The sequence below is a fragment of the Rutilus rutilus genome, assembly GCF_951802725.1.
Source record: "Rutilus rutilus genome assembly, chromosome: 5".
Lineage (NCBI taxonomy): Eukaryota > Metazoa > Chordata > Actinopteri > Cypriniformes > Leuciscidae > Rutilus > Rutilus rutilus.
In genome coordinates, this window is record NC_140213.1 from 22028895 (window position 1) to 22051798 (window position 22904).

The following is a 22904-nucleotide window of genomic DNA, read 5'->3' on the forward strand; positions in this document are numbered from 1 at the left end:
TGGGTTCAGTCTGGGGTCACAGTAAAAAAATCGCGACGATTGAACAATAGGTGGCGCTATAACATGGAAAAAACATGAAAAGGGCTATAACCACCTGACCGTTAGTCCGATTGACTTGAAAATTGGTATGCAGTGTCTTGGCCCAAGGTGCCATATATGTCTATGAGGAAATTGGCGTATCTCAAAAAACATGGCCGCCATTGGCCAATGAAGTTGAGCACCTATTAGACAAGGTTAACGGAGGCCGATCGGAACGAAACTCGATGGGCATGTTCATCTCATGGCCCTAGAGGTCTGTAAGAATTTTGAAAGAAATCGGCCACTAGTTGGCGCTAACGAGTTTTATGGCTCTGTAATCACGTGGTGTTACACTCATCCACACAATATGCATATCATTTGATAGATCTGCTCATGCTGAACAACTTTGCCTCAAGAACCATTGCTGTCAATCAAACCGTTCATTAAATATTCGCGAACATGTTAAAAACCTACTTTTGCGAACTAGTCCTAGGTTTTTCGCCCGATCGGAACCAGACCAGTCTAGGACAATTCCCTGGACTCTCTAGATCAATAATTATCGAAAAAAAGTTGAACTTTTGCATTTGGATGGCTGTAATAGGGTCATTTATAAAATGGGCGTGGCAAAATACACTCAAAAGCCTATAAATCCTAAATGAAAACTCAGAACTTCACAAAAATTGGTGAGCATATGTGACATAACATCATTAACAAGCATGCCAAATTTTATGGAGATCGGACCATAGGTGGCGCTATAACTGTTAAAAAGCTTTAAAACCATATATTTCCTATGGTACATTGCCTGTATTGGCTGTAAATGGTCTTTTCCATCTATTATGTCAGTGGTTACATGCTTGCTAAATAAAACCTGATAACTTTTGATGCTTTTGTGCTTAAAAACCCTTAAAGGCCTTAATAGCTTGAACCCCGACAAATGCTGCTTGCAGCTTTAATTATTATTATTATTCTTCTGCCGTAAAACGCATCGTGCAGCCCAAACCGTAAGGGCTGGAGACTTGAAACTTTGCCAGATGGTAGTACAAAAATCGAGGAGAGGTTCAGAGATTATGACCCCGATTGGCCCATAGGTGGCGCTATAACAACCAAAAGCGCGAAACTGCTCATAACTCCTAGACCGTATGTCGTAGACTCAAGTGTCTTATATCATTAGAAAGCTGGAAACGTGATGAACAAAACGTATATCTCCGATTTCATTTCCGGTATGGAAATTTTTCCGCCATTTTGAATTTTGTCAAAAAACTACTTTTGCTAATTAGTCCTAGGTTTTTTGTCCGATCGGAACCAAACCAGTGCAGAAATGTTCTATGGAGTCTGACGATCAATAATTATCAAAAACAATTCGAAATTTCGATTCAAGGTCGCTAGGAGGCATAAAATAAACATTGTGGGAGGAGCCTATTTTACTAAAATGGCTATAACTCAAAAAGTAAATGAGATAGCTTAACCAAACTCGGTACACATGTGTATGGGTTCAGTCTGGGGTCACAGTAAAAAAATCGCGACGATTGAACAATAGGTGGCGCTATAACCTGGAAAAAACATGAAAAGGGCTATAACCACCTGACCGTTAGTCCGATTGACTTGAAAATTGGTATGCAGTGTCTTGGCCCAAGGTGCCATATATGTCTATGAGGACTTTGGCGTATCTCAAAAAACATGGCCGCTATTGGCCAATGAAGTTGAGCACCTATTAGACAAGGTTAATGGAGGCCGATCGGAATGAAACTCGATGGGCATGTTCATCTCATGGCCCTACAGGTCTGTAAGAATTTTGAAAGAAATCGGCCACTAGTTGGCGCTAACGAGTTTTAAGGCTCTGTAATCACGTGGTGTTACACTCATCCACACAATATGCATATCATTTGATAGATCTGCTCATGCTGAACAACTTTGCCTCAAGAACCATTGCTGTCAATCAAACCGTTCATTAAATATTCGCGAACATGTTAAAAACCTACTTTTGCGAACTAGTCCTAGGTTTTTCGCCCGATCGGAACCAGACCAGTCTAGGACAATTCTCTGGACTCTCTAGATCAATAATTATCGAAAAAAAGTTGAACTTTTGCATTTGGATGGCTGTAATAGGGTCATTTATAAAATGGGCGGGGCAAAATACATTAAAAATCCTATAAATCCTAAATGAAAACTCAGAACTTCACAAAAATTGGTGAGCATATGTGACATAACATCATTAACAAGCATGCCAAATTTTATGGAGATCGGACAATAGGTGGCGCTATAACTGTTAAAAAGCTTTAAAACCATAAATTTCCTATGGTACATTGCCTGTATTGGCTGTAAATGGTCTTTTCCATCTCTGATCATATAATTGTCATATCATAATGTTAAAAACTAGTGCAATACAATTCTCTGGACTCACTAGAACAATAATTGTCAGAAAAAGTTGAACTACTTCATTTGGATAGCTATAATAGGTTCACTTCAAAATGTGGCCTTTACCAAGTGTCCCCGAAAGCCTATATCTCTTTAATGAATGTTCAAACCTTCTTAAAAACAAGTCAGAACATGTGAAATATCACTCTGAACATGCATGAAAATTTTCAGACAGATCAGACTAAATTTGCCTCTATAACAGTTAAAAAGGTGAAAAGGATATGGATATAATGGCATATTAAGCCAATAAGTGGTATTTTACTGCCCCCTGCTGTTTAAAATAGTCATTTTGTCATATTGTTCTATAATTTATATTTAGACTTTATAAAATCCCTATTTTAACATTTACAATTACATTTACTCAAAATCCATCTGTTAAAGTATTAGTATTGACAGTTTGATCACATCATATATTTCAAATATCTGTATCTACAACATAATGTGTGTGTGTAGTCTTAGGTTTCTGAATAAATTCTGAATAATCTCTGCTTAATAGCTTACAAAGACTTTGTGAAATGTTTATAGACCATTGAAATATATTTTCATAATGACATATCCCAATAGCATTGAAAAAACAACAACATTTGTCTTTGTGTGTGTGTCTGTGTGTGTGTGTGTGTGTGTGTGTGTGTGTGTGTGTGTAAGCATGCATTATTGAGTTAACATGGAAAAACTGGTTTGATTTAGTGCAGAAAACTGGTAAAAATAATGACATTTAAAGTGAAACTGAGCCAATAAGTGGTCTTCTAGTGCCCTCTGCTGGCCATTCTACTTATGAAGTCTTTTCACATGTGCTTTGTGCAAATCACTTATATAACAATAACTATTATAACAAAATCATATTTTGACAGTGTTTATCACTTCATTTGCACTGACACTTCACATAATTGCTAGTAATGTGGTAAATCATGGTAAATCACGCTAGAAACATGGTAAATCATAGTAAATCATACTAGAATGTGGTGTATCAAGGTAAATCATGCTAGAATCCTGGTAAATCATTCTAGAACGTGATATATCATGGTATATCATGCTAGAACAGGGTAAATCATGGTAAACCATGGTGAATCATGATAAACTATGGTAAATCATGCTAGAATGTGGTATATCATGGTAAATTATGCTAGAACATGGTAAATCAAGGTAAACTAGAATAAATTCATGGTAAACTATGCTAGAACAGGGTAAATCATGGTAAACCATGGTAAATCAAGATAAACTATGGTAAATCATGCTAGAATGTGGTATATCATGGTAAATCATGCTAGAACATGGTAAATCAAGGTAAACAGATAAATTCATGGTAAACTATGTTAGAACAAGGTAAATCATGGTAAGCCATGGTAAATCATGATACACTATGGTAAATCATGCTAGAATGTGGTATATCATGGTAAATCATGCTAGAACATGGTAAATCAAGATAAACTGAGATAAATTCATGGTAAATCATGGTAAACCATGGTATATCACGATATACTATGGTAAATCATGCTAGAATGTGGTATATCATGGTAAATGATGCTAGAACATGGTCTTTTCCATCTATGATGTCAATGGTTACATGCTTCCTAAATTAAACTTTAGAACTTTTGATGCTTTTGTGCTTAAAGTCCTTAACGGCCTTAACTGCTTGAACCCCGATAAATGCTGCTTGCAGCTTTAATTAGGGGTTCAAGCACGAAGTGCTGAAACCCTATTGTAATTGTACTGATTTTTATTATTATTATTAGGGGTTCAAGCACGAAGTGCTGAAACCCTATTGTAATTGTACTGATTTTTATTAGGGGTTCAAGCATGAAATGCTGAAACCCTATTGTAATTGTGCTGATTTTTATTAGGGGTTCAAGCACGAAGTGCTGAAACCCTATTGTTATTGTTAATTTTCCCATGATGCAACATTCAGACATAAAACTGATCGGGCAGACCAAACCGTAAGTCGTAGAGACTTGAAACTTTGGGGGCTGATAGTACTCACACCGCCTACAGCGTCACCAAGGCCCGCCCCGATCGGCCTGACGGGGGCGCTACAGCGGTCAAAAGTACGAAACGGCTCATAACTCATCAACCGTGAGGCGTAGGCTCAAGTGTCTTATATCGTTGGATTCCTTGGCTCGAGGCGGACCAGGTGCATGCCTCGGATTTGCTCGTCACCCTGGGAAAATTTTCGGGTATTTGGGGTTTTTCACAAAACCTACTTTCGCGAACTAGTCCTAGGTTTTTGGCCCGACCGGAACCAAACCAGTGCAGCAAGATTCTTCAGGCGCCAATTTCGAGTAAATTGCATTTTTTTGAAAAACCTATTTTTGCGAACTTCTACTAGGTTTTTGGTCCGATCAGAACCAAACCACTGCAAGAATATTCTCTGGAGTCTGACAATCAATAATCATCCAAAAAATTCAAAATTTCAATTAACAATCGATAAGGGGAACCAAAATATTTGATGGCACCAGGGCCACTTTTACTAAAACAGTTATAAATTGTGAACGGAAAGAGATTTTTTTGCTAAACTTGGGATACGTCTTCCTGAGCTCAGTCTGAGATCACTTGAAAAAAAATCGCAACCATTGGCCACTAGGTGGCACTATAAAACGGTTATAACTTGTGAACGGAAAGAGATATTTTCGCAAAACTTGGGACACATGTTCATGAGCTCATTCTGAGGTCACGTGAAAAAAAATCATGACAATTGGCCACTTGGTGGCGCTATAAAATGGTTATAACTTGTGAGCGGAAAGAGATATTTTCGCTAAACTTGGGACACATGTTCATAAGCTCAATCTGAGTTGACATGAAAAAAATCGTGACAATTGGCCACATGGTGGTGCTATAACAGTGAAAAAAATCATGAAAATAGCTATAAGCGCACCCAACCGTTAGTCTACTGAAAATTGGCACGCAGTGTCTTTGTCCAGGGTGCCATGATAGTCTATGAGAACATTGGTGTATCTCAAAACTCAGTATACGTCATTGGCACAATGCCTTGAAGGAGCCTTAGAAGTTTCAAGAAAGTGTTTTTTCACAGGAGTGACCTCCTAAGACTCCTGAATCCTTGCCGATTCCAACAATACCAAACATGCCAGGTTTCGCCTTATGGTTTTTGTAAGTGTCATTTAGAGCTTTAAAAAATTGTGGTTATCTTCAAAGCCGTTAGTCCGATCGAGACAACAACAAAAAAACTAAGGAAATTTGAAAACATTGGTAAATAGCTAAACAATAATGCCAAAATGTCAAAATTATGATAGGAACAAAAAAAACTAAAAAAAAAATCCAATCATTATCACCCATGGATCATTTTTATGCTCTCATAAATAGAAGTGTCTAAACTTCAATAAAAAAAATTATATTTACAACAAATTTGACAGACATTCCAAAACTCTGGAATAGTCTTCCTGATACTGTTCGTTGCTCAGACTCGCTCTCCCAGTTTAAAACTAGATTAAAGTCGCATCTCTTTGGCCAGGCATTCATATAATCCCACAGTTCAAACTACAATCCGGCCTCTAGCTCATAAATGCCAGAGGAGAACTGGCCCCCGACTGAGCCTGGGTTCTCCCAAGGTTTTTTTCTCCATTAGGTCACCTGATGGAGTTTTAGGATACCATTAGGTCACTTGATGGAGTTTTTCGGTTCCTTGCCACTGTTGCCTTTGGCTTGCTCAGTTGGGGATATTTTGGGGATGTTTGATTTGGTTTTATCAATCAGTGAATTCCTCTTGAAACAAGCTTTGTTGTATTGTTTTGATTTGATGCTGTGAAGCTGCTTTGATGCAATCTGTATTGTGAGAAGCGCTATACAAATAAACTTGACTTGACTTGACTTGACATGTATGGGCACCTTTCAAGGACACCTAATAAAAGTGGTGGAGATCAGGCAAGACGTGGTGGTGCTATAACTGTCAAAAAAACGTTCCTAAGTAAATTGCCTGTATTGGCTGTAAATGGTATTTTCCATCAATGATATAAGTTTATTAGTTTATTTGGATCCCCATTAGCCACTACCTAGGCAGTGTCTACTCTTCCTGGGGTCCCAACAAGTAAAAAATACAAAACTACATTTAATCAACAACAATAAAAAGTCAAGTCAATGAAACACACTAACCCAAAATTTATTCCAAATATCGAAATCAACAATTTACTATATATTGTGCCATTAAATGTTCCTTTAAATATTTTTTTAAAACTAATTTATCTTGTAAAAATGTTCCTTTAAATATTTTTTTTTAAACAAATTTTTCTTGTAAAAATGGGTGATATCAATGGTAGGCTAAATGATTCCATATTTTCATTCCTCTATACATTACAGTCCGTTCTTTTCCAGTGGTTTACGAAACAGAAAAAAAAAAAAAACATCCCTTTTATTCATGCCTGGTGTAAAAATTATGCCTAGTACTATTATACAAAAGTTGAGAGTACAGGACATTAGGAACTTTAGACACAGAGATATTTCTTATAAAATAAAGCAGAGAGACAATCCTTGAGAGACCAGTGCATTCTTAGTATATTATCTCTTCTATAACAGTTTAAATTGAGTCGTGTCGCTCTGTTCTGGACAAATTATATTTTTCAATCAGTTCTTTTTTTTTTCCTTTACTTGATGCACTCGATTACACCACTGGGCAATAACACACGATTCATCCAATCACTGATTGTGCTGCTGTGACTGACACCTCTGAGAGCCAACAGAAGCGGCATATTCATAAGGCCCGCCCACAGGTCGCGCAGGCGCTGCCACTGTCAGCATAAACAGAGAATCAGATGAGAACAGATCAAATGAGACACGGAGCATTTCTCCAGAAACTCCTTGCACTAAATGATAATCATAATCTATCGAGAACTGTGATTGTGTGCACTTGTAAACTTTGGATGCTTCAGCCTGGAGTGTTGTCGTCAGAGAGAGGTGAAGTGGAAATCGGAGTAAAGATTTAGTGGATCCCAGAGCGGTAATCTTTATTGAATAGTCTTTTTTTAATTGAATATGTGATGCAATCTCGTTTTGGTGAGTGACATTTTTTTATCATATGTTATCTTATGAAAGATCCCAGCTAACAAGGGACGTCCCCCGGACGTTCCGAACGTCCACTTATGTCCTCATTTGGTCCGCTTTGTAACGTTCGGTGCAGGACGTTCCGAGGACGTCCACTTACGTCCGCATTTGGTCCGCTTTGTAACGTTCGGTGCGGGACATTCCGAGGACATCCACTTACGTCCGCATTTGGTCCGCTTTGTAACGTTCGGTGCGGGACATTCCGAGGACATCCACTTACGTCCGCATTTGGTCCGCTTTGTAACGTTCGGTGCGGGACGTTCCGAGGACATCCACTTATGTCTGCTGGTTTAAATTGTGGTTCCTTAAAAATCCCTTTAAAGCAATTTTGATAATGGATTTTATGCAGAAACCACGTTCTTAAGTAGGCTATCTTACGTAAGATGGGAAAAAAATATTGATTTTCTTAATATTGGGCTACTCAATATGCTGTTAAAAATGGCCTTTTAAATATTATATTACAAAGAGCCAACTAAACCAGTTTATATTTGCACTATAAAAATTGTACTGTTTTAAAAATGAATAAAAATATCCAAAGCCATGTAATTGTTTACATTAAATCATTTTCCCCACCATTATTATTTTTAAAAACTGTCTATTTAATGTGTGCTTCATAATGTAAATCACAGTTCACATATTCATGCAATAGTTAAAAGAATCCACCATTGTGCAGTGATTTTTGTAACAGATTAAACGTTTGAATAAATGTATGACAATGCTTATTAATGGTTCTTTTTCATGCCTCTGCATTCATGCATATATATATCTTTGCATCCTCCTCCTATATATGAAGTGCTGTGAAAAATAATTGTCACACAGCAAATCTCCACACAAGCACATTAAATCAAGATAAAACAAACTTGACTGTACAACTATAACCAAAATGGAAAACACTTTTATTATTGCTAAGGGTTCAAAATGTAAGCAGAGTAATGCAAACAGAAATGCAGATTGACAGCCGCTGAATCAGATGAAAGCAATGACTTAAAATGCAGGAGGCCCCAAAAAGGATGGAAACGAGTCCAATTGCTGAAAGAAAAGAAAAAAATGCAGGTAAGACATACATTCTCATGTAATCTTGGGGTAATTTAAATTTAAACTGACAAACTGTTGGTCAGGCTGCAAAAGGTTTGTTGCTTGTAATGTTTTTTTCCTCTTTGTTATTTAAAATTCTTAACATGTAATTGTATTAATTTAGTGTTTTAATGTGTAATTATTTTTTAAAAGTAGCCTACTTATAATTACATATGTAATTAAATAAATATTTTAACTTTTTTTTAAATTAATAATTAATTAATAAGAAAACAAAGTTGATCAGCTCATGAGGTGCCTAAAAATTGCCATCCATATTTTACAATGATTTATACTACAGGGCCGTTGAATGCTTGAATCTGATTGGTTGACGAACGTTCTAAGGTGTGCAATTATTTTCAGGGAAACGCATGGCTAAAGTAGTTCCAGGCAGGTCTTGACCGCATTACAGTTCCATATCACTTCGCATAGTCAACTGTAATAGCGGAAAATAGGATACAATTCATAACAAGAAAAAACATTTAGCCCCATGCGCTTGATCTGCAATTTTCAATGTCTAGCTCAACAATCAATGGAAACATGCAGTTTAATTAATAAGTTAAATAAGTATATAGTATAAGTATATAGTCCTATCTATAATCAATATAAAATTAAACTGAATATAGGCTAAATAAATGGATAGTTCTGCAGCACTGATTTTTATTGCAGATAATATAACAAATGAATATTTATTGATAGGCCTACTTGTTAAAAGGGCTTTGTGTTTCATTTATTCGGCTATAGTCTACTGTCATCTGTCAATAATAGGAAAAAAAAGAATGAACAAATTAATTAAATCGAATTGAATTAATAAATAATATTGACGCACATGCTTTTCGGTCTCATTATTACAGAGTCTCTCTCTAATAACTGCATTAATAACTGCATATTATAATGAATGTAATTTGATACTTATGACTGATCATGCCCAAACGCGTTTTCAGTCAGTGTTCAAAGTCGGTGTTTAAAATCTGCTGCAGTCGATGAAAACAGTCAGAGAATGTGTCAGCTAGTCGTGTGTCCCCAGCATTAGTCTGCTATCAGTGGCTCAAACCTCCGTTACTAATCAGCAACGGAGCATGGGATTAGATGCGTAAGAAATTAGTCCTACAAGAGCGTTTTAATGACAAAAACTTTACAAACGTCTTGAAATACATAATCTGAACAATGTTTCAAGGTGTGGTAACTGTAGTATAAGCGGAATAATTGACGACAGGCCGTTGAATTATTAGAAAAATAATGCTTCGCGTCGTGACCGCATTGCAACCTTGGGTGTGCATTATTTTTCTAATAATTCAACGGCCTGTCGTCAATTATTCCTTACTTATTGCTAGTCTTTGTTGAATAATAGAAATGATAAAGAGCTTAAAAAATAATTGCATATTAAATCGCAATATTGGTAAAAAATAATACTGCAATATTGGTAAAAATAATTATTTTCCAAAATCATTCAGCCCTAGATATAACTGAGAAGGGTCTGGTGTTAAAGGGATACTTCACCTCTGGAAAAGATGAATGTGTATTTAAAATGGGTAATTTATGTAGTAGAAATGTGAATTTTTTGAATTTATAGTCTTCTACACTGAGAAAAGCCTGAAAATAATGTTGTTTTTCATCCACAAGCTAAAAATACAACTCCCAGAATGCACTTGCTTCACTGTCCGAGGAGGCCACGCCTACCGGTAAGAGAGCGCAGTTAAACTCAAGGCGGCTAGCTACTAGTGGGTCTCCGTGATGAGTCTGACAGGGATTTCGAGATCACCCAAATGTCTGGGATTCAGCTTTTGTGTTCTACAGTCTCCATTCATTATTCTACTGATACAAATCTTAATGCTAAATCCAATCACCGCAGATTAGCATCACGCAAAGCAGGGATTTTGGAAAAATGAATCGTTGAACGAATCATTCTGGAGTCGCTGAGCAAATCAGGTAAAAATAAATGACTTTTATAAGACAACAAAAGTGTTTTTTTTGTCATTGCATGCATGTAAAACTATTGTTGTGGACTCCCAAAGCAATATTAGGAAAATTTTAAATGCCATAATAGGGGCCCTTTAACCAGGCTACAAAAAATGAGCTTTCAGTAAGATTTTGTATTGGGCGCAGTACCACAAATTCTCCATTAGATGCCAGCAAAACTCCACTGGGACACAGAGGTTTAATTTGTTATTTAGAGTGGAGTTTTTCCTCTCAAATTACACACATTGGGTCTCATTCATGAAACAGGAGCAGAACGAATTTGTGTAAATCATGTGTAAAGTGGTTCTGGTGTAAATTTTAGGATTCATTAAAATGTTCGTATTTTCCAAATGTTAGTTGGTACGAAAGAAATCTACACCTGCTCCCAGTCCCAGCCACGCGTAAATAGTGCGTTTAACATCCGAACGTTTTGCTCATTAATAAGGCTGCCTTTTAATTCACCGTAATCGGGTACATATTTACACAGCATTTTGAAAAAAGATTATATATAGTAATTACATACGGTTTTTCTTTTAACTTTTATTACGAGAGCCAGTAATAGCATCTGCAAACGGAACACAAGTCCACAAGTATTTTTCTTTTATTTTTTTTATATTCAAGCTGTTCATTCTTTTTCAAGTCACAAAGGTTGCAGTCAAGCTTCATGTCGAACCATTTTCTTTTCACTTCTGGGACTGTTCGATGAAACTCCATTAACTGCATCTGTAATATTCTGCCAAGCATTTTTACCTAAAGCATTTAGGTATTACCTAAAAAATAAAAAAAATTTAGGACCTGATACGCCACTATGTACGCTTGAAAATAAAATGTGGCGTTTTGAATGAACTTCTGATAATAAAACTTCAATTTCTGCATCTGAGAAATTTCTCCTTCATTTGCTTTTGAGAAGACATGTTGAAATCCTTCGTTTGGTGTCATAATATGATGCCCATATATAGTTGTCAGTCGGTTTTAATGGGCGGGATTTATGGTAATTAAGAATGAGCGTGCACGCGCGTCCCATTTACGACTGATTGGAATTCATTAACCCACACACACATTTCACTATCACGATTTTATGTTTGTACAGGGTTTCCCATACATTCATTAATTTGTGGCGGCCCGCCACAATATCAACGCTGACCGCCACGGATTGATTCAGATTTTTAAACTATTTAATATGGGTACAATTGTATTTTATTGTAGAGACTATGAGTTTCTTTGTTCTGCTGAACACAAAGTAAGATATTTGGAAGAATGTTTGTTGTTCAAACAGATCTCGGTCCCCATTGACTACCATAGTATATATTTTTTCCTACTATGGAAGTCAATGGGGACCGAGATCTGTTTGATTCTGTCATTCTTCCAAATATCTTAATTTGTGTTCAACAGAACAAAGAAACTCATACAGGTTTGGAACAACTTGAGGGCGAGTAAACTATGATAGAATTTTCATTTTTGGGTGAACTATCCCTGTAAGGCAGGGGTGTCAAACTCAGTTCCTGGAGGGCCACTGTCCTGCAGAGTTTAGCTCCAACCAGCTCCAAAAACACCTGCCTGGAAGTTTCTAGTAATCCTGAAGACCTTTATTAGCTGATCAGGTGTGTTTAATCAGGGTTGGAGCTAAACTCTGCAGGGTTGTGGCCCTCCAGGAACTGAGTTTGACACCCCTGCTGTAAGGTATCTGACACTAAGTGTTGTCAATGGAAATGTGTACTTGTCACAAAAAATATATGATATATTTAACTTTATTGATTGATAATACTTCAAATGCACAAAAAAATGATAATAGTGATACGGTATCAAGTAGTGGTGTGGCATATTAATTTGCTTACCTACAGCTTCATCCTTCAAGCCACGAAGTAAACTCATCAGGCACTTGAACACAGAAACAGAGGACACAGTAATGAGCATCAATTGTTAGGTTGTGTGAATGCGCTCTAAACAATTTCCCCATGAACTATGCATGTATACACAGAGCAACAGCCTCAACATTAGCTGCAGGGTCATCATCATCATCCTAGATGTTATACATGAATCCCAGAACATCTTCTGGTGGTGAGGCAGCATCCATCTTGCTTCAGCTGGACACTGGATCCCCTCTAATGTCTCTCATCCTTTTCTTTCAATCTAGACATCCTTCACAAGCTATAACTTATCTGCATGTCATAATCCCCTGACCCGGTTAGGGTTGTAAAGTTATACTGGTATAATGATATTTCATGGTACACACACAATTAAACTGAGGGGCTTATTAGTGCACTACATATATGGCCTTCACCAAGTTCCAAACAAGTTGCCTATTACATCATATGTCCAGTAAGAGCGGCATTAAGACATTTAAAATGTTCCTCGTCACTCAGTGATACTAAATAACTGTCATAACGGAATTAATGTTTGTTGGTTGAAGACGGTGGTGGAAATAGACGAGCTCGAGTTGATTTCATATTTGTTTCATATAAATTGCGCGAATTTTGTAGTTAATTGTTAGACAAGTTAGTTGCTTCGTTTGATTTACATTATAGGATTAATTAGTTACCATATATTGTATTTATATTAGTTGTGTACAGTTTGATAAGGTTGATTTTCAATAGGTTATAGTTTTTTACCCTTAGATTTAGTGTACAGTTAAGTTGTGTGTATATATAAGCTGTTTACGTGTTTGTGTATATAAGATTAGCTAGTTTATACGCCGTTTGTAGCTTTATTTACTTCTTTGTTTTGTTAGGCCTAACGTTACGCGTCGTGTTCATATAGTAAGGCCTATATTGTTTTCGTAATTTTAGTTTTTTAATTCAGGTCCATTACACCACTGTCCCCGTGAAAACAGTTAACGTTACATTTGTGGTAAGTACGTTAAATTTATTAATATATTACCCTTTCGTCCACAGCTAACGTTATACGCTGCGGGTTAAGTGCGCGAGACGATTAGCAGCTACATTTCTTGCGCGAGATCATGCAATCCAGAGCTCGCGACGCAAGATCTATGATCTATATAATTGCTTCTTGAATAAAAGAAAGCTAACATTTGATGTAGTTATAATTAAACACATAATTAACGTTTAAATTATGAAACGTCTTACCTTTTAAAGGTGTTTCTGTAGCCGCAGTCTTCCAGATAGCCAGCCGTGTGTGTGTGCGACCGTGTGGTTTACTGGCAGACACATAACGTTACTGTCTATCACAGCACACTATACCGCCTCCTATTGTACTGGAGTTTAATTAAAATGAGCTCTAGGGCTGAATACTGTGCAAACACACTGACAAGTAAAGCGGACTATAAAAACAATAGGCGTCCCAGTGCAAGTAGTTTTTTGGCCAAATCACAATAATAGCCTAATTCACCTTTGTTTGTAGAAAGATGTGGTTCACTTCTTGAACATATTACTAAGGTCACAGCTGAGTGTAGATTGTGCAGACCATTCAGCCTGATACATATCTTTATGGAATCATCTTTGAACCTTTATTCATTATATTAACATTTAAATTAATTCAATTTATATTTAAATTATAAATTTAAGCAAAAAAATCTAAATAGGGACAATTTACAAATTGTTTAATTAAAAAAAAACATGCTACGACTTTAGTTTAAATATGCTTTGTCACAAAAAAGTTGCTTATATATATTAATTTATGCTTATTTTTATTTTCTCAGCCAGTATACTTCTTGCAAATATGTCATCCAAAAAGGTAAGTTCAGAAGCAAAACAAGTTATATGATTGATACTGGTAGTTTGAGGGGGGAATAAATAGATTAAATCTACAAGTTTACTGAAAAACATCATTTATTGGATCATTGGCAGAGACACCAGTACAGTAGCTTGATGACATCCAAAGAGCGTAGGAAGCAGTACAAAAGAATTTGGACTAGAGTGTCAAGGGCACAAAAGAAGGCAGCCAACAAACCAACTGTCAGTTCAGATGAGATGGCCACCATTCCTGAAACTGACAGTTTTAGTCACAACCAGCTCTTTGAGGAGGAAAATTGTGTGGTTTCAGATACAACCCTGTCAAGTTCTGAGAGTGAACAAGACAGTACACCCATGCTGCTCAGAGAACAACTTTCAGAATGGGCATGTGTGTTTCAAATTAAACATAACGCTGTGGATGCTCTCTTGAGCATACTTAAAAAACATGGACATGAAGAACTCCCCCAAACTGCAAGGACACTCTTTGGAAACGAAAACCACTACGAACTTTCTAACAAAGATGGTGTCGAGAGTGTTAAGTTTAATGTGGCAGATCAGCTGTCAAAACATCTGAGCAGATATCCTGCATCTGTGACAGAGCATCTGCAGTCACTTGACCTTTCGATGAACGTTGATGGGCTACCATTATTCAAAAGCACGAACCTATCCCTCTGGCCAGTTCTCTGTTCCATAAACCTGTCACCCGAATGCATTTTCCCCCTCTGCATATCCATTGCTGCATCCAAACCCAAAACACTCAACTTTGTTGATGACATTGTTCAGGAATTGGGAAAACTAATCCAGGATGGTCTAACCTGGGGAGGCAGATGCTTAAACATCCAAGTAAGATGTATTACCTGCGATGCCCCAGCAAAAGCTATGGTCAAGTGTGTAAAGCAGTTTTCTGGATACTATGGGTGCGATAGATGCAACCAGAGGGGATCCTGGCATGGTAGGATTACATATCAAGAAACAAATAACCTGACCATGAGGACAGATGAATCATTCAGGGAGTGCTGGCAACCTGAACACCATCAAGAAGAGCAGATCTCACCCTTCTCTGTCCTCCCGATTGACATGATAAAATCCTTCCCCATAGATTATATGCACCAGAGCTGTCTTGGGGTAATGAAAAAGTTGCTGCTTTTGTGGACAAGAGGTAGAACAGATTTCCGGATGTCATCAGGAGATGTGACCAGTGTAAGCGAGAGGCTGGTGACACTAAAGAAGTCCATTCCTGATTGTTTTGCCAGGAAGCCAAGGGGTTTGGAGGAAATTGAACGCTGGAAAGCAACAGAGTTCAGACAGTTTGCTTTGTACACTGGGAAGATTGTTCTAAAGGGAGTTCTCAACGATCAGCTGTATGAACACTTCTTGTGTTTCAGCACAGCTCTTTGCATTTTAGTGAGCCCAGACCTTACAAAGTCACAAGTACCTTATGCAAACCAGCTGCTGACATATTTTGTGGAGAGAGGACGGGAGCTGTATGGAGAGACATTTTTGGTCTACAATGTCCATTCCTTGCTGCACCTTGCAGAAGATGCCCAAACCTTTGGCAGCCTTGACAACTGCAGTGCATTTAAATTTGAGAGCTATCTTCATCAGGTGAAGAAAATGGTGCGCTCTGGGAAAAACATTTTGGCACAAGTTGCAAATCGCCTGGAGGAAAGATCAAAGTCCAAGATGGAAAACAAGACAAACTTGATGTCATTCAAGAGCCCAAACAATGTGTTTGTGTTAAGCCCTGAACAATGTTGCGAGGTGGTGGCAGAAGAAGAAGACAACACAGTGTTATGCAGAGTCTACACAAATCTACAGCCATATCTGATGACACCGTGTGATTCACGTCTCTACGGAACATACACCGTTAACACTAGGCATTCTCAAATGCTCTGCTTAGAAAGACAGTCACTTCAGAGGAGGGCATTCATTGTGGACGAAAACTATGGGACCAAAATTGTGGTGTCCATTCTTCATACTTTCTAGAGCTTTCTTGACAATGATGAGAGAATGACAATTTGAGTAAGAATACATACTTGAAGTATTCCTTTCGTCCCCTGAGTCTCTACATCTTTCATCCCTGAGTCTCCGCCTCCTAAAGCTTTCCCCTCTGAGTGTCTAACGCCTTTGGCTTCATCCCTGAGTGTCTGGGTCCTGAAGCTTTGCACCCTGAGTCTCTGCCTTTAGAAGATTTGCCCCATGAGTTCCTGCCTCCTGTCTTTATCCAGCGCCATTAACTTTTGAAAACCTAGATGTTTCCAGTACAACAAAAAAACAACATCAGAAAAACATAATTTAAGCATGAGGTTAGAGAAAGTAGCCAATAATTGTCTATTAATAGGTAATTGTGTACATTAAATTTGTGTATTGCAAGCTGAAGTAACAGAGTTATCTGAATTTTACTTACAGATTTATCTCCGCTACGTAGTACTCAATTTCATTGAGCAAAATGAGGTTGAGGTGGCACCATCCTCATGGCTAGAGTGGATCGATGGGGTAAGATTTAGATGATATATATATATATATTTTTATAATACGTAAATGATAAACATTAAAACAAGTCAACTATATACAGAAAACATTAAGTAAACATACTTGTTTCTGTCTGAAAGGTACTGTTTTGCTATTGGCCCAATTCAAATGTTGGGACCAAGGTCAAAAAATGTGCCATTCGAGACGAACACCTCTGGACAAAATATGCAGTCAGAGTATTTTCTGACACAGGTAAAGGAAAAAAAACAAGGCTATCTTCAAGCTCAATAAATACTGGCAACCATTCATAAAATATAAATTGTTTATATAATGTATATTAAGCAAAAGTTGTGCTATTTTGAGAACAGACAGTTACAACCTGGCAAGATACCGGGTCCAAAAAGCACTGGAAACCTCTCATGTTGAGGACTCTGATGAAAACAGTGTACGAAAGATCATCCCACCAAGACGATTCAGAGGTATTAGATCTGTGCTAATACTGTAAATAAACTAAGGTTAGTCACATTAAAAGACAATTTCAGTTTTAACTTTGTTTCTTGCAGAAGAAGAAATCCAGCCCAGAAGAGCACAACAGACACAACACTGTAAGTATACATACAGCATTAAACAAATGAAGTTGAAATGATCAAGGAAAGTCAAATGCATGTCGTCTATAAATATTTTCTTTAAATTATCATTTTGTTTTACAGTTCAGGAGGACAGTGAATCATCACAAGGTGAAATCAGTATGTTACTGTCATTGTATCCATTGTTAAATATTGATAAATTGTTAAACAGCGGGGATGATAAAGGATTTAGAACAGAGACATTTTGCATCTGTTTCTAATTTATATTAAAAAAAATTTCTTACCCTATTGTTTTTAATTCTGAAGATGAGATGTCCTGCTTGAGAGCAAAGAAAACCAAAAAACGGTCAAGATCGACACCAATTAGACCCGAGTGTAAGTAGTGTGTTAAAAAAATTAACTGTTGAATATTTGATTATAATAATGTTAGATGATAATCTAAAGAGTACAGAGAAGTCCCTTTCTATGTTGTGCAAAAATGACTCAATTTAAGAAGGCCTACACATTTAGAAATGTTAAAAAAAAAAAACTTTCAAAGACTGTTAATGCTGTTGTTGTTGTTTTTTAGCTGAGGAGCCTGATGAAGGTAAAATCAATCGGATTTACTTTGATATGTTTATTCTATTATTACTTTTCTACTTACGGTTTTTTTCCTTATGTTAGATGAGGTACAACCTATAACAAAACATACAAAAAGATCCATGTTGCCTGAAGCACCTCGCTGTAAGTGAATTTAAATGTTTTCAGTCACATAGTTGTACTTCCATTGAATTAAAGGAATATTCCAGTATTTGTGGTATAATACTGTATACTTGTTTTCAAATGTATAGTCACATGATTTACACATATGCTAATAACATTTTTATGGCTTATAAAAAGAAAAAGAAAAAAACTACAGATCAAGCATGTACAAGAGTGCAACTGTTGGACTAAAAATGGGTCTTACAGACATTTTTTCTTAATCTAATGATTTATTTTATGTGTTTAAAGTTCCATCTCCTTCATCACAACTGCTGCCACATCAGTCCATTTCTGCCAACTTTCAGAATCAAGGTACATTAAAATGTTTTTTTTTTATGTCGACTTTGGAGTCTCCCTGCTAAAATTCGCGCTCAGCGTCTGTGAATATATTTGTTGTTGTTTTTTTTTGTGGTTTTTTTATAACTAGACACATGGATACAGATATTAATCTGAATAATGTTTTTGTAACTTGTTAGGAAGTGTGAATGATCCACAATCTCTTCGAGATGGTAACTATTTAATTAATTTCATCATAATTATCTTACAGTCAGTTTTATTAATTGTCTCCCAAACAGACGTATATGTTAATTTTTTGTATTGCTGTAGTTAGTTATGTCATTAATTTCAAAACAAATTCTGAACAGAAATATTAACTGAAGGCTACAAATTTTACTATATTAATTCTCAATATGTAAACATTAATTTTTAATCTTTTGCCTAACATGATGAAAACGGCTTCATGTTCCTTGTCCCCTCACAATGACAGTAAACTAATTATTAGGCTGCATTACATGAATCACGTTACAAAGGCCCATTTTCAGTTCAAAATGTTATAACGTTTAACATTTATAATATAAAACAGTTGTCAAATATGAAATGTTTAGTTTAGGTAGGCTACTTACATCTCATCTCGCACTTGACCGTAAACACGTGTCGATTTTGGAGTCTCCCTGCTAAAATTCGCGCTCAGCGTCTGTGAATATAAAAGCCCTCCTACTTTGATTTGATTGGTCATCTCAAATATTTCTGACATTGACGAGCAGTAACAGACCAATGAAGCTCAGTTGAACACGCACACACAAACACACCCTGTCCTCTGTATCTGACGTGTGATTGAATAACGCGCTGATTATAAGATGGGGTTTTTTTCTTTGAAAAAAGAAGTGTAATCAGCAACATTTTAATAATAATAATATCTAACATTTCATAGGAATATTGGTGCATAGCCTAATTTATTTCCATATTCACTTGTTGGGTCTCCCAAAATGGCTGATAAACATGATTTAAGTCTTGATCTCCTCTACAGTGGACATGTATGAAATCAACGCCCTTTGATATTATTGAGATAAAGACTTTCTGAAAGAACAGCTGTTCTGTAACAAAGTCTTTATACCAATAATATCAAATATCATAATAAAAAAATCTATAAATATCATTAGATAGCCTAACTTATATTAGCCTACTTATGATGTCATAAGTAAAACAAGAATAGAGTATATTTAATTAGGTCTAATGTATAGGCCTATATCATGTAGCCTATGTCTGAGTTGCGTGTGTGACAAAGTCGCCATGCAAGCTTAGCTTATGAGTTACATTATGAGCTCATATGTAGAGATCAAGCTGCATGATGTTTGCATTTTCACATAAATGCACAACGATAACATAAACAGATACTAATTACTGTGCTCATTTCGTTATTTCAGGTTAGAAGCCAACAGGAAGAATTTCCATCGGAGTAACCCCGGCCACAGCTGACAACCAGATCCAGACCATGCAGACCCCTCCCCAACAGACACACACACACACACACACACACACACACAGACACAGCGTGCGCGAGCGCAACAGACACAGACACACACACACACACACACAGACACAGCGTGCGCGAGCGCGTACACACACACACACACACACACACACACACACACACACACACACACACACCTTTAGGCTACAATTGTTCAGTTCAAATAAATGTACTTTGTTCCTTACAATTTCTCACGTGTCTTCTTTGGCCGTTTTCTGGTAAAAAGTAAAATAAAAGTAAAATAAAACGAATTAAGCAAAAGTCCCCTAAATGTCCCGAATGACCGCTGTTGGTCCCGTGAACGTCCTCTTGAACGTTCGGAGGACGTCTTTGCGAACGTCCGCGGGACATCAAGCGGACTCCACATGGGGACGTTCGGGGGGACGTTCGCACAGGCCATTTAGGGGACGTTCTGGGGACCTTTTTTTGTTAGCTGGGATATGTCAATTTCAGAAATGATTTGATATGAGCTGAGTGTAGGCCGCACAGCGCGAGCTGAACTAATTAGCCGTAGGCTAAAGCTATCACGTATAACAATGAGCATTGTGTCATGAGTTGAGACAATGGGTCTTATTCATGAAACACGAGCAGAACGAATTTTTGTGTAAATCGTGTGTAAAGTGGTTCTGACGTAAATTTTCGGATTCATTAAAATGTTCGTATTTTCCAAACGTTAGTTGGTACGAAAGAAATCTACACCTGCTCCCAGCCACGCGTAAATAGTGCGCTTAACATCCGAACGTTTTGCTCATTAATAAGGCTGCATTTTAATTCACCTTAATCGGGTACATATTTTACGGAAGAGGATTAGGGCCAGGCAATAATAAAAAAAATAAAACCATCTCGAGATTAAAGTCATTATAATGCGAGATTAAACTCGTTAACTTTCGAGAAAAAAAGTCGAAATACAATCTTGAGAATAAACTCATTAAATATTGAGAATAAAGTCGTTGTGTTTCGAGAAAAAACTCGTTAAATTTCGAGAAAAAAGTCGAAATACAATATTGAGAATAAACTCATTACATTTCGAGAATAAAGTCGTTGTGTTTCGAGAAAAAAACTCGTTAAATTTCGAGAAAAAACTCGTAATGAGTTTATTCTCAAGATTGTATTTCGAGTTTTTTCTCGAAACACAACGACTTTATTCTCGAAATGTAATGAGTTTATTCTCAAGATTGTATTTCATTTCGAGAATAAAGTCGTTGTGTTTCGAGAAAAAACTCGTTAAATTTCGAGAAAAAAGTCGAAATACAATCTTGAGAATAAACTCATTAAATTTCGAGAATAAAGTCGTTGTGTTTCGAGAAAAAAAGTCAAAATGAAATGTAGAGAATAACGCATTGGATCAGTGCTCATTATAGCCTACTGATAGAGGACATGGCAGAGTTGGATCACTTAGTCAAGCTATATTTTAGACTTTCTTTCAGTAACAAAGAATAGAACATTCTTAGGTCGGCTAGGTCTTTTTAGAAGAAAAAATCAGTCCAATTTGCGCGATGTACTCGCTTTTGTCCAACATGAAATTCAACGAGGTTTCGTGGTTTCCCAGGATACCATAAGACGCATTATTAAACTTGTTGATCCTCAAGGTGTGGAATTTCGACGAAGGAGAGTACACTTGCGCTGGCCCAAATGCACTCTGGCATATAGACAGCTATGATAAACTAAAACCGTACGGCATTGCCATTAATGGCTGTATAGATGGTTACAGTCGTTACATTCTGTGGATGGAGGCGTACACAACCAACAACGATTAATAATGCGTCTTATGGTATCCTGGGAAACCACAAAACCTCGATGAGGCTAGGCTATGCAATGAACACTGATCGAATGCGTTATTCTCTACATTTAATTTCGACTTTTTTTTCTCGAAACACAACGACTTTATTTTCGAAATTTAATGAGTTTATTCTCAAGATTGTATTTCGAGTTTTTTTCTCGAAATTTAACGATTTTTTTCTCGAAACACAACGACTTTATTCTCGATATTTAATGAGTTTATTCTCAAGATTGTATTTCGACTTTTTTTCTCGAAATTTAACGAGTTTAATCTTGAATTATAATGACTTTAATCTCGATATTTAATGACTTTATTCTCAGGATTGTATTTCGACTTTTTTTCTCGAAATTTAACGAGTTTAATCTCGAATTATAATGACTTTAATCTCGAGATGGTTTTATTTTTTTATTATTGCTTGGCCCTAATCCTCTTCCGTATATTTACACAGCATTTTGAAAAAATATTAGGTAACACTTTACAATACGGGTGCACTAATCTGCATTAATTCATATTTAACTAATGCACAGATAATCATGTGTTAATGTATGACTCATGTAGAACTAAACCATTAATTAATGATTACTGCATCAGCAACTAATAAAGATTCTAAATGATTAATAGATTAAGTAATATATGAATTGTTATTAATTAAATGTGTCTATGTATTAATTAATTAATAACTTATTTTATTAACTAAAAGTGTAAATGAATGCGTTAATTACCACAGTTGGTCAAAGCAATGTACTTCAACTTCCAGTTGTCTGCTTTAATTAATCATTAACTAATGATTTGCAAATGCATCATTATGTTATGACTTTACTTGTTGAGGCACATGACTATTAACTAATTGTTAAGTAATATGCCATTTATGGGTTTTGACAGTTTGCACATGCAGTGAATGTAATGTTGGTGAATGTGTGTGAAGGATGGGTAAGTTGGGCTACACACAAATATCAGCACACCAGAATCTGAACTCCTGAAGCTGTTACACTGTGTTTAAACTGGACGAGACCAGCTGTCTACACCTGGACATGACAGACCATCACAAGTCCATTTGTCCTTCATAACAGAACTAGCACAAGAGCTCAGAGTACGTCAGTAATAGAGTGTGGCATCGGTTTACTGACTGGGTTTTGTCGTGTAGTGTCTCGACGCATCCAGTGTAGTATCACTGACTATAATGGACGTTCTATTGTCTTTGTCCAGTCTAGACAGTGTTATGAAATAGCAGAGCTCAACCGCATGTGCTCAGTGTATGTTAACCTGACATAGTCCTGTGCCATGAACAACAAAGTTCATCGGACTCAGTGAAATCT

The 22904-nt window shown here is 36.7% G+C and overlaps 1 protein-coding gene and 1 long non-coding RNA gene across 2 annotated transcripts; one reads left to right on the forward strand and one right to left on the reverse strand.

Moving 5' to 3' along the window:
- Positions 1-8354: 8354 nt before the first annotated feature.
- On the reverse strand, positions 8355-13669 carry LOC311290355. The gene is made up of 3 exons (XR_014627366.1): positions 13593-13669; positions 12345-12387; positions 8355-8508 (listed from the first exon to the last, which is right to left on the reverse strand). It is a non-coding gene; the product is annotated as an uncharacterized lncRNA (long non-coding RNA).
- A 438-nt stretch (positions 13670-14107) lies between these two features.
- LOC311291106 (uncharacterized protein) lies at positions 14108-19333 on the forward strand (the record flags this gene model as incomplete). Its single annotated transcript, XM_084409980.1, has 10 exons — positions 14108-14199; positions 16608-16694; positions 16811-16922; positions 17039-17149; positions 17234-17275; positions 17381-17407; positions 17564-17632; positions 17826-17843; positions 18248-18310; positions 19305-19333. Exons 1-10 carry the CDS (start codon positions 14143-14145, stop codon positions 19331-19333), a joined length of 615 nt encoding a protein of 204 aa, XP_084266106.1. The 5' UTR covers positions 14108-14142.
- Positions 19334-22904: the final 3571 nt, after the last annotated feature.